General features: G+C 39.6%; 1 protein-coding gene across 1 annotated transcript in view; it reads right to left on the bottom strand.

Moving 5' to 3' along the window:
* Adgb (androglobin) overlaps positions 1-13,465 on the bottom strand; it is a 136,334-nt gene that overhangs the window by 82,035 nt on the left and 40,834 nt on the right. Inside the window, exons 7-8 of the mRNA XM_036169025.1 lie at positions 12,088-12,174; positions 7,929-8,176 (exon numbers count right to left, since the gene is read on the bottom strand). Coding sequence (XP_036024918.1) covers positions 7,929-8,176; positions 12,088-12,174 — 335 coding nt within the window. The remainder of the gene's footprint in view (positions 1-7,928; positions 8,177-12,087; positions 12,175-13,465) is intronic.

Here is a 13,465-nt window from a genome sequence, read left to right as displayed (position 1 = left end):
TTTTGCTCCTTTGTAATACATTTTAAAACTCTTGCTAAGTTACAAAATCTAAGTTACCTTGTAGGTAATAAGTTTGTGTCATAATTCAAATATCTAATGTTTCCGGCAAGTTTTCTCATTCATATATTAAGACCTAGGTGTTTTTCATTAATGTCACCATCTGAATCCAAGTTTCTTTTTAAGTTACATTTTAATTTTAGTCAGTCAGGAAATTGTGCAACATTTAAACACAGCTCTATCAACAGATATTGAGGGGAAGGATAATACAGTGATGAAATGGGTAAACTCTGAAGAGCAACTTCCAGGACTTGCAAACCCATTTGGAGTTGTTCCAAAATACCACAGCCAGAGGCAATAAGCTTCCCATCTGTGGGGACAAAAGTCTACAGGGGGCTGTATCAGAAGAATTTTATAGTTGGTAATGACCAGCGACTACAACTTAGCCTTTTGTTTCCTTTTGTGAACAGGAACTCATATTATAGCTAATCTATCTTCCACAATACACAGGAAATGAGGTGTGGGTGTGTGTATGTGTGTGTAAGTGCACGGCCTAAGAGTCTTAGTACTTGAATTAGATGCAATTACTGGATAGTCTGCATCATGGTTTTGTAAAATATTGAGTACACATTTATGGGAAGGATGAAATGGATATCTAGTGTTCAGGGAAATAAAATTTAACAAAGGTTAGCTACTGTCCACCAGAGGGGGCCATCTTTCTCCAAAACATCTGGCCAAACTCTGACTCTAAGTTCCTTACACTCAGGTATGGCCAACTGTGATTGAAATGGAATATAACCAGAAGAGACGTATCAAGTTTGTACCTTGAAGATCTCAGCTATAATTATCCCATCTCTCTTCTCCTGGCAAAACCTTCAGAATCTACAAGGTAAAGCGAGTCAGAACTCTAGGACAGGACCACATTTTTCTTAAATACTATTTAGAAGAACTTCTGATAGTCATAATAGTCTTATTTCATGTAATTAAAAAAATGAAATGTACTATTTGAATTATTTGTAAGTTACACTCATGAATAGATTTACTTTGAAAATAACAAACTGGAGGGGGACCTTTAAATGTCATATAGTTATTAGCATGTAGTAGATTGCAGTAGATATTATAGAAATGTAAGCACACATGTGTGAAAAAACATGCATAAATATCTATACAACTTTTGTTACCTTACTTTGTCTTCTTTATAGAATTTTAAAGCTATGAAATGCCATTTTAATTTAATTACAGCTGTGATAAACAAATTAACTTCCAAAAATTAATAAAACATAGGTCTTTTATGTTAAATTCCTCATTCCTTCTCAGAGCTAGCTAAAGCATATTGTATTTCTATTGCCAAATTCAATACAAATAATATAAAAGTCAAGTCAATTCTTTCCCATAGGAATTGAATCTTTAAGTCAGCTATCTTTTGAATACTTAGGGTCCATCTATAACCTGCTATAGGTAAAACTTAAGCAGCCAATGGAAGGAAATGCATCTTTCAAATCCACTCAAAATTAACTGCATAGGAAAAGGAAGTCTACACAGGCACTCTCTCTTATTTATGTCAGATGACATCCATCCTGTAGAGCTCAGCAGAATCCAGTGTTCTGTCTTAAGCGATTTTAAGAATTAAAACAATCATCATGCATATGCTAAAGTGTGACATACCAACAGATGAATGATTCAGACTTTAATTTTTAATTCTGAGAGCACTTAGTTGCTACTGTGGTGATGAAGAGAGGGAACCTGGCTGTAAAGGGGCTCCCTCCCTAGCCTGGTCCTCATGTACCCGGTGCTGAAGCAGAGATCTGACTGTCGGCAGAGCTCACAGCCCAAACCTGAGTCACATCCTGTATACACATGACTTCATTGGTTTTGTTGTTGTTGTTGTTTGATTTGGTTCTTTGTTTTGTTTTCTGAGACAGGATCTCACTGTGTAGTCCTGGTTGTCCTGAAACTTACTGTGTAGCCCAAGGTGGCCTCAATCTCAGAGCTCCACGTGCCTCTGCCTCTATAGTGCTGGGATTAAAGGTGTGCATTAAAGGAGTTCTAAGGGGTGTGTGTGGAGTGGGGGAGTATTGCTTTTACTTTCGTAAAGAAAATGGGAAAAGCAGCGTTCAGTTCTCTTTAAAAGATGAAGCATCATCAAAGACAATTTGGCTTTTGTTTTCATCTCCTAACAACATACAAACCCACCATTTACATGAAAGAACTGAAGGTTGAGGGAAAACTCGAACATGCTTACATAGGTACTTCAAACGAGAAAATGTACTTTTCTATGTTCCAAACACTTTCCATGAGCTTAGGCAGTGACTAAGGTAGTTACTGTAAGAGGCTGAGAGCTTACAATCTGACAAGGACTGCATAGAGTACTGAACATCAGATGAGGGTCTCGAACCATGGAGTGAAAATTTGAATCTTTCCTTCTCCTTCTCTCCATCCTTATTCCTCTTCTTCCCAAGGTCTTTTGCATCTGCTTTCTCTAACACATTAAGAAAAAATGGTAAATCTTTTATCTAGAAAACCTCAGACATGCTACATATTCAGCCAGTGTGTCCTAAGAAGGCCAAAACAATAGTATTTAAAATAAAACTGCAGCCTTAGTTTCTCCCAAAATGTAACCTCCTCTGATTAGAAATAGCACATTAAGATAGAAAAAAACAACCTAAAAATTAACATGGGTTGTGAAAACTGGACAGAATTAGTTAGTATTATGCATAATAACTAAATTATTATACAATGTTTTATGTTGTATGCACATAGTGACTAGAATGCATTAGTGTGCCTGTGTGCATAAGTACCCATGGTGCACATGCACATGCACAGGGGGATGCTGGTGTCTTGCTCTCACTGTCTCTGCTATTCCCTTGATATAGGGTCTCTTTCTCACTGAACTTGGAGCCTACTCTTTTGACTAGACTAGTTGGCTGGTAAACTCCATAAATCCTTTCTCTGCCCTCGACAGTGTGGGGATTACACAGGCAGCCTCGTGCTCTCTATGTGGATGCTGGGGATCCTCAGATCCTCATGCTTTGCCTTAACCAGGCAGCCATTTCTCTAGTTCCTTGGATACATTTAATTTATATATAATTGTAATGTCAGGCTAAGTTTCTCATTTTAAAAATGAAAACAAAGAAGAGCAGCAAAGCATGCATTGCAAGTTTAGTCCTATCTATATAGGGCCTTCTCAATTCACCCTGTTTGGGGACTTTAGCTCAAGCAAATACCATTTTCTTTCAGTAAAGCATCCTTTTGTGGGATTGAAAGTCAACCACACCCACAAACCAACTGCCTGGTTCCAGTATGTCTTGTGCAATCAAGCAACTAGAGAGCTGTTGCCACGGTTTGAATTTTCACTCATGAGCATAGTTCTATGACAAGACTTTAATTTTTAAAAAAAGCCAAGGATATTTTTTCTGCCTAATGAGTCCCTTTGATTCAGAATGTGAGTTTAGATTCTCTGTATCAACTACTAATTATAACCCTCATTGGTAGCCTGTTCATTTTTTTTTAAGAAATGCAATTATTAAAAATTATGACTGCAACTACTTATGATATTCCTTAGCATAGAAAATATGCCTGTCTCATGGTGTTTGAAGTAGATTTAAAATATATATTAGACATATTATAACCTCAAATATAGGCTAAGATGTTTAACTGAGAAACTTAAGTATTAAAAATTAGGTTAACAGGCTACAATCCACAACCCCAGAGAAACTAGGTAAAAAGAATGACCCTAACAAGGACATACAAGGAGGGCCCCAGGAAGGCAAAATAGTTATGACCCCCTGGGTAAACTGTGGAGGGAGGGGTAGAAGGGAAGAGATGAAGGATGGGAACAGGAGGGACTGACTGAGATGGCCAAGTGGAGGGAGGGACAGAGAGGGTGAGCAATGAAAGAGATATCTTTCTTGGTAGAGGGAACCATTAGAAGGTTAGGAAGAAACTTGGTGCTAGGGAAATCCCCAGGAATCCACAAAGATGACACCAACTAAGACTACTACCAATAATGGGGAGAGTGCCTGAACTTACCTTCTCCTATAATCAGATTAGTGACTACTCTAAATTGTCATCATAGAACTACACCCAGTAACTGATGGAAGCAGATGCAGTGATCCACAACCAAGCATTGGGCTGAGCTCCTAGATTTCAGCTGAAGGGAGGGAGGAGGGCTCACAGGAGCAAGTAAGGTCGAGATCATGATGGGGAAAACCACAGGGACAGCTGACCCAAGTTTGTGGGAGCTCATGGACTCTGGCTTGTCAGCTGGGGAACATTCATGGGACTGAACTAGGCCCTCTGAACGTGGGTAACAGTTATGTGGCTAGATCTGTTTGGGAAGCCCCTGGCAATGGGACCAGGACTCATCCTGGATGCGTGAAATATCTTTTTGGAACACGTTCCCTGTGGTGGGATACCTTGCATAGCCTTGACACAGAGGGAGGGGCTTGGTCCTGCATCAACTTAGTATGCCAGACTTTGTTGACTCCCCAAGGGAGGCCTTACCCTCTCTGAGGAGTAGATGGGGGTGGGATTGGGGGAGGTGAGGGGGCAGGAGAATGGGAGGAAGGGGGACTAGAATTAAATAAATTAAAAAATTAAAAAAATAAAAAAATAAAAAAATGCAATGGGGGAAATAGGTTAATAAAACTTTATTTTGTATAAATGTCAACCTAATTTAATTAAGCTAATTTTTTGTAGCAAATTGTGATTTCATTTACAATTTTGAAACTGAACTTTACTTTCAAACTCCTATTTAGAATATGATTTATAATATATCCCATTAAAATATGTAAATGAATGGCTATTTAAGTGTTTGTCACTAGACCAATATAAGTGTCATCTGTCATTTAATTCCATGACTTTGGCAAACCTCACTATAAACAACTTAGCTGAGTATTACTGGACATTACTCTTCCCTAGTTCCACAAATATCAACACATTGCTATTAAATTTCCACTAAGTCTCCATCTTCCATCTCAACCTCATTCTCAGCTCATGACTAGGCTTCCTAGAACCAGAGAATATTCAAATTTTTGTCAGAAATCCTCAACCACTTCTAAATCAAGCTGTCTACTCACCTACCACTGTATCTGTTCACCCTACGGCCCTATGACCTATGCCTGCACATTAGAACAGAGGAGCAATTGCTCCCCAGGGCTGAGGAGAACTCAACAGTTCTATGGGGTTCCTGGAAATATCCATCTTAAAGGAGAGCATTGGTGTCAGTTTCCTGAGAAGGGAGGAAGAACAGAATCTACCACCCACTGAAGCGCCACCCTGTAGAACTGCTGAGTTCTCCCTCATTAGATTAACAAACATATTCTGTGTATTTCACACTAATAAATATCAGCTTCCATTTTATCACTCTGTTGTTCTTCAAGGCCAAATTTCTCACAGACTTGTCTGTACATTATATTTCTTCCTGTTTCCTTAACTCTCTTCCACAGCTTTCCATATGTATTATCCCCAGTGCCTACTAACTTCCAAAACCAACAACCTAATAGAGAAATTGAAGTAAACATCACAGTTTATCTCACTACAGTACTTCATATAGCCTTTCCTATTCTTGAAGGAATGTTCCTCTCCTTGATTTCAGTGCTAACACACTTGTCTTTACTTTTCCCACTTCTCTGGCTACTCTGTTTCTCTCCCTCATCAGTCAGTCATGGGTACCAATTCTCAGATGTTTACAGTCTCAGGGCTCAGTTCCTACCTCTAGTCCATGCTGTCTTCTTGAGAAATGTCACAGAACACCTATGAATGCCTCCTAAATAAACAATTTGGGACCTTTGATGTTAAATATTCATGTAATTATCTTCAAGGCCTTTCAGATTAAATATGACCAAAATCATTCTGTAGTACTTCCGGCTACACCTCACCATCTATCAAATTTTACAACTCAAAATTCGATAAGTTACCCAAACTAAGTTCTACTCTTTTCTAATTACTTTTAATGTTTATTTTCCCTTAAATCATTCATCTTATTGGGCCTCTCCACTTTCTCTATTCCAAGACTCCATCTTATCAAACATGAGTTTATCCAACAGTTCCCAAACTGTTTTTTTTTTCCATCTGCCCATAATTTCCTCTCTGATCCTCTCTTAACTCCCTTCCCTCCAAATATTCTTGTTAGTGATGGCCAAAAGCATCTTTTGAAAAAAAAAAAAAATTGAGTCTTGACTCCCTCCAAACTCTTCACTGCCTGTCAGCAAGTCAGTAATGCTTACAATGAAGACCAGGATCCCTACCATGGCCTTGAACACTCCACCAGCTCACTCCTGCTGCAATCCAGCTCTTCTTTAACCAATGATCCTTTCACTCGGGTTCATCCAAAGACATCATGTAGCCTGCCTGCCAACACACTGCTGTCCTCCACAGTTCCCACCTCTGTGCTGGCATTCTCTTCTGCCACCAGTGCTCTGGTCACAGATGTCTTCATCCGGGTTACTGCCACTCATCTGTGCAGACTGCCACAGACCCCTGGACCAACTGCCTAGCTTCCTGCATTTCCCTTCAAAGTGCATTTTTCAGTCTCTGGTCAGCATAGCTTCCTTTTTATTAGTCAGTGTTTCCCACTCACCACCAGGTTCAGAAGGTGGGGTGTTCCACATCTGTTTCTGTTTACCAAGACTGTCACCAATTCCTAGAAAATTACTAGTACTTCTATCATCAAAGAGTATATTTAGATGAATACTAAGGGTTGGATGCCTGGAGGTTAGTTTGTGAAACATCAAAAAGGGCTTCTAGAAGAAAATTCATTGGGAATATACTAGAATAAAATGAATCCACTCACATTTCTTTATTGCTTATTTTCATCAAGATAGGCCTGGGTGGGTGCACATTGTCCACACCTCTGATCTTAGTATATTTTTGAAAACCTGAAGTAAAATTTTCTGTATAACACATGGCAAGAAATACTGGCAGATATGATCATTTATCATATTTTTCTTTTTCTTTTTGGAGCTCTGAATCAACCTTAAGGCCTTGCCTATGTTAGGTAAGTGTTTTACCACTGAGTTATAACCTTTGTATTCTTAAGACATGGTTTCCCCATAGCTCACATAGCTGCCAAGACTGGCTACAGTTTGTTACCTTCCTGTCTCTCTCCCTCCCTGGTTAGAAAGAATCTTGATAAAGAATAATGTTAATACTTTATAAAACATAAATATCTGAAGGAATGTTTAACCAAAATATACAGGAAAAACTTGAATACTTCCTAGTGGATTTAATTCTACTTTTTTTTTTTTTCCCTGAGACAGGGTTTCTCTGTGTAGCTTTGTGCCTTTCCTGAAACTCACTCAGTAGCCCAGGCTGGCCTCGAACTCACAGAGATCCACCTGCCTCTGCTTCCCGAGTGCTGGGATTAAAGGCGTGCGCCACCGCCACTCGGCTCTAATTCTACTTTATAAGCAGTTTCTTCATATACATAGTTATAAGATAGTTTAGTAGACACAGAATAAATATTATTCAATCAACTTTTCATCTTGAAAATAGAAATGACTATACACTTTGTAAATATCATTTGAAGGTATTTTTCTTCAGATTTGAATCTCCATCTTATGACACATTTTTAATTTATGTAACCTGTGCTCATATCACATTCTCTGAAAAATGACAAAGTAAGTTTCCTACTTTGCTGTGTGGATCCATCCCCCTCAGCATATAAATATGAGCAAGATAGCCTAGGAGAGATGTATCTTGCCTCTTTCTAATACAGTAGTGATTTAATATTAGCAAAATTGAGAATTGTCTTTGATATTCACTGAAAGGGGAGTACGAGGCAATGATAACCTACATTCCACATCACCGAGAGTTCTAATAGTAAACGGGAGTTAGGAAATAGTAGCAACGTTACGAAGGCATCATTGGCCTCCGCAGGGACTTAAAGCATCTCTAGGCCGCGCCCTGCTGCATGACTTCCCATGTCTTACCCTTTGCAGCTTTGTCGGTCTTGTCTGGAGGCTTCAGGGTTGTAAGGGAAGTTTCCGGTTTGAAATCCTTCACATCTTTCACTTCCTTTCCATCTTTCACTTCCTTGCCATCCTTTATCTCTTTCCCAGGTTCCTTCAGTTTGTTGTCTACCACTGTCATTTTGCTTTCAGAACTTGGATCTTCTGTGAGCTTAAACTCAGGCAATATTTCCTTCAAGAGCTCCCAAACTCTGTCCACATACCCTGGACTTAGAGGCAATACATTTGCGTTAATTCTCAGATGATCATTGTCTACCTGACATCAAGAAGTTACTGACAAACTAATTAACTTCTTAGTTCATAAGACTAATTTCAAGTGTTACTTCAAATTTTTAGTTAGAAATATTGTTCACTGACCATACTTTTATTGCATTCCTACTATGTGCCAGTCTTTGATGATACAGAGACCCAAACTAACAGATCAGTCAAGCTTGGCAGAGGAGACAGACATGCAAAAACCATGATAGGTGAAATATATACACATATCCATATGTTATACATGCATATATACTGCATATGCATATATACTGTTCATCTGTATTTGCCATATGTTGTATATATGCTATCCATGTACAAACAACTATGTGTTCTAAGGCATCCTCCACAATTTTCCAATGATATACTCACCCTCTGAAGATGTGGGAGAATTTTTAACATTATATGAAAAGTCTTTAACTATGAGGCTTCTCCCTAGTCCCTATGCCATTGGTCCTCTAGAATTTAGCAGCATATAATCCAGTTTTACACAACCACACACTTTTCTGGGATTATACATTGTCTATCTCACTTCCTTGTTATTCTGTCTGTTCTGAGTTGATTTTCACACACTAATCTGCTACATTAATTTCAATAAATCTTTTGCAGTCAGTGTAAGGATCCATTGCAGTGATTGGGGCGACTAAGCTACATGCTTTTGCTTTGAGAGCCTGAAGAACTGATTACACATTTTTAGGAAGGCTTTGAAAATACTTTACAAATTTCTAACTCAGCTCATGTATACTCATTGGGGACCCACTCTATGACAGTTATTCAGTGTCACTGTGCTAAGCACAACAGGCAAAGAATGACCAGAGAAGACAACTGTGAACTGAATGGGGGCCTCCAGACCATATCAGAATGACCTATGGAGCAAGCTGTATTAATCTGCCCTCTCAGGATATCTATTTGCCTTTCCAAGATTGCCACCGGAAGCAGCTCAAGTCTTTTTCCTTTGTCTTGTCATTTCCCTAATAATACATGTTCTTTCCTAAAGATGCTATACAAGCTTAGGTTCAGGGATGTTAGTAAAGTCCTTGGATGTCTCCCAGCATATGTGAAATATATCTTATCAAAAAGCTATGCTTCTTACAGAAGGGGGCAGGGCTGAGCTTTGAGCACAGAACAGACAGGGTCTGCTAAGGCATGAGGGTAAGCTCTGTAGAGAATGAAGTTTCTGTGACACACTGAGGGTATGGGCTTATGCGTATGCAGTGTGTGTGAGGATGCTCACACAGAACAGTGCTGTACAGCTCTCATGTACTTCCAAGCTCAGCATCTGAACCTCAATGAACCATATTGAACTGTGGCTGCAAGGACTAGAATTGAAGAAAGGCTTGGGTTGGGGATTTAGCTCAGTTGTTGAGCGCTTGCCTGGCAAGCACAAGGCCCTGGATTCAATCCTCAGCCAAAAAAAAGAAAAAAAAGAAAGGAAGAAAGAAAGGCAGGTATTTTGTGTACTTGTAGATGTAATTCTAAACAGTATTATTAAATAAACACAGAGCCAAATGTAGTTAAAAAGCCCAGAGATCAGAGAGCAGTAGCCAAGAGCTGATACCAACTTCTTACCATTCTTACCATCTGCTGCCACTGCCGTCCTTCCCCTAAGAAAGAGAGCTACTTCCTGTGTGTCTGTATTTTATTGACTTTCTGTTCTGCCTTTTCATTGGTTGTAAACCTGACCACATGACCTCCTCGTCACTGCCTAGCTATACAGACCTCCAGGTCTCTATGGTTGGTATTGAGATTAAAGGCATGTGTCTCCAAGCTGGCTGTGTCCTTAAACACACAGACTTTGCCTGCCATGTGATCAGATTAAGAGCATGTGCTACCACTGCCAGACTTCTGCTAAATGGCTTGCTATTAGCTCTGACCCCCAGGCAACTTTATTTATTAACATACAAATAAAATTGCATTTCAGCACAAATAAAATACCACCATATGTACTGGGGTGCATAAATCTTCCAAACAGATCAGTACAAACAGATTATGCTTGATTGCTTGTCTTATGATTAGTCTGTCCTTGATTCAACAAAGAGTCTAGTGGGTCATTGTGCTTTATAAGGATTAAAAATTTACCCTAAAATGCCAATGGCTATGGGGGTATACAGCAGGTGACAACTAGTTTGTGACAAGTCAACCCACCAGATGTGTAACACACTGATCGGGAGCCCACCTGGCAAAGCCATGGGGTCACTGGATATGGAAAACAGTTGTCCTCTGTAACTTTCTCAGGTGCCACTGCTCTGCCTCCCTAAAAAGAACAGCTGTGGGGTGCTTTCCACAGCCCTTTGGTGGTGTGTTTTCCATCTTTGGGCACACTTACACTTGTGGATGGTCAGGTTATACTTTCTGTCTAAGCTGTATAATTCTAATGGACAGAAATATTACCAGAATATTCTTCTTTACTGACACAGGGAAGTAACAGTATTCTCAATCTTTTGTTGTTGTTTTGTTTTGTGAGACAGGGTTCCTCTGTGTAGCTTTGTGCCTTTCCTGGAACTCGCTTTGGAGACCATGCTGGCCTCAAACTCACAGAGATCTGCCTGCCTCTGCCTCCCGAGTGCTAGGACTAAAGGCGTGCGCCACCACCAGCTGGCAGTATTCTCAGTCTTAAAGACAGCCTTTTACACATTTTGCAAAGACCTTAGAACAAATCCAAAACAGACTAAGCTGCCCCTAAAGAGAATACACAAAGACTAAATCCCAGGTTATTGTTTATTACTAAATCAAGGCCAGACTGCTTACATCAAGACATAATCCTTGCAGTAGCTCCCTTTCTGCAAGTACCCTCAACACTCAAGGTTCAGTCAATTGTTTAATGTCTGGAAACCCTCACCAACTTAGAGCTACATGCATGGGTCAATGTGATATCACTAGCCTAAGAGAAACTATGTGACTAAGAGAAACTTAGAGCTACATGCATGGGTCAATGTGATATCACCAGCCTAAGAGAAACTATGTGACTAAGAGAAACTTAGAGCTACATGCATGGGTCAATGTGATATCACTAGCCTAAGAGAAACTACATGACTTATCTCAATGTGTTTTGAGAATGGGTAGGTCCCTGAAAATGTAACTTATAATTGTCCAGATTTTGGCTGTGGAACAGAGCAGGGGGATGTCGAGGGAGGGGCTGAGGAGGAAGAGCAAAGGAGAGCAGGGCAGCAGAGGTGCAGAGAGAGAGAGAGCAGAGGAAGGATGGGGAGAGAGAGAGAGAGGGAGAGAGAGAGAGAGAGAGAGAGAGAGAGAGAGAGAGAGAGAGAGAGATGTGGAGGCAGTGAAAGAGAATTAGAAAAGATGCTCAGCAGAGAATGAGAAGGGATGAAGAGCTAATTAAGAAGCTGTGAAGAGAGATTTCTCAGAAAGATTTTTCAAGATGAAGTGAAGAGAAGGATACCATCAGAAAGTATCTGTGTTTATTTTTTTCCCCTCAGATAGAAAAGGTCTAGCTCTCAGATAAGAATTTTTCCTAAACCCTTGGTACTCTGAGGTCTTTTTGCTACCCTGGAGCAGATTGGGAGCTTGTCTCTTGGTTTGTGATACTAAAACTCCCAAGGAATTTTAAATGATACTATAAAATACTATGCTCTCAAACACTTTGTAAAACATGATTATTCTTGAAGTGTTCTTAAAGAGCATCTATCATAAGGAAATGTTGGAAGGAAAGAAAAAATAACTATATGAACAACATAGTCTTTAAACCTACTGAAGAGGGACGGATGAGATAGCTTAGTGCTTGCTGGTATGCCTGGATTTAACCCCTGGGACTCTCACTTTGTCTTCTGACAACCACATGTATACCTTGGCGCACTCCTTACCCCAATAAACAAACAAACATCTCTTTAAAAAAACAAAAACTTACTGAAGAGGAATGACTTCAGGTAGCCACCCGGTAAGTGCATGCATAATGGTGAATTCTCCCAGCTCTCGCCTCTGTGCCATATGGATGCTGAAAAGAAATACATGGTGCTGTAGTTAACAATGATTGGAAACACATAACAGTAAATAAAGACTAGGAAACACTCTATATAGCATCATAGTAATCAATGTAGGGGGTCATACGGCTGCCCATCCCAGTGTGAAGGAGTGTTACCTCACAAACCAAATGCTTTTAATTTGTTAAAAAGGCCTAAGTAAACTCAATTCTAAACTTTCAAATGTATTTTGAAAACATGAATATATGATTTTTGTTGTTTTCTTTGGTAAGGGTGTCACATATTAGGAACGATTTTTTTTTTCTTTTCTTTCTTTTTCTTTTTCTTTTTCTTTTTTTTTTTTTTTCCCAAGACAGGGTTTCTCTGTGGTATTTTGGTGCCTGTCCTGGATCTTGCTCTTAGACCAGGCTGGCCTCGAACTCACAGAGATCCGCCTGCCTCTGCCTCCTGAGTGCTGGGATTAAAGGTGTGTGCCACCACCGCCCGGCCCTAGGAACTATTTCTTTAAAAGATCTAAAATTTCCATTAATTTCCTGAACATAAAACATATTCAAATTATATAGTGTAAAACTTTAACTCATTTATATGTTCTGTGTGTGACTCTGTTTTCTTCAAAGTGGAGCGGTTTTACCATTCTAAATGCAGAAATTATGTTGAGATACCCATGATGACTCAAGAGAAGTATGAGGAATCCTTAGTGAAACCTTGACAGTGGAGGAGAAATATGTGGTCCATCCTGTAAATGAGTAGGTCTGGCAGTGTGACATAAAGTCAGAGGTTGCCTTTAACCAGATGCCATGCTCTGCTTTGGTCCTTCGCCTATGTGTGCTCTCCTTGGGTGGTTAATGTGTTTACATGTACCTTAGTCAACATAGAGAAATATCAAAACCCCTTCCACTCCAGAGTGAAGGCACAGTCTATCCTGTGCCAGGCAAGGTGCTAATGATGCTGACTGGCCAACACATCCTTCTCTCTGGAAAGAATTCACAGTGTGTTAGTAGTGTAGCCCACCGTTTATGCTTTTGCACTGGCTTGCTTAATGGATTATGAATCCTGATCCCTCTGCATTTCTTAAAGACAACATAAATCTAGGGTGTGGTTCACTGTCTCCCCTAAACACCTCTGGTCATTTCATTTTGCAAACCTTATGGAAACGATGCTCTTTTCTCTCCATATTCTACCTGGGTATGTAAATCATTACAATGCTTTAGGTATGTCTGTAGGAAGCTAAACCTCACATATAAAGTTAAATCTGAGATGAATTTATAGAAAAATATAAATGACATCATGTAAGGCAGTTTCTAC

This window comes from Onychomys torridus, chromosome 19 (genome assembly GCF_903995425.1).
Source record: "Onychomys torridus chromosome 19, mOncTor1.1, whole genome shotgun sequence".
Taxonomy (NCBI): domain Eukaryota; kingdom Metazoa; phylum Chordata; class Mammalia; order Rodentia; family Cricetidae; genus Onychomys; species Onychomys torridus.
This window is presented reverse-complemented; position numbering and strand designations above follow the sequence as displayed.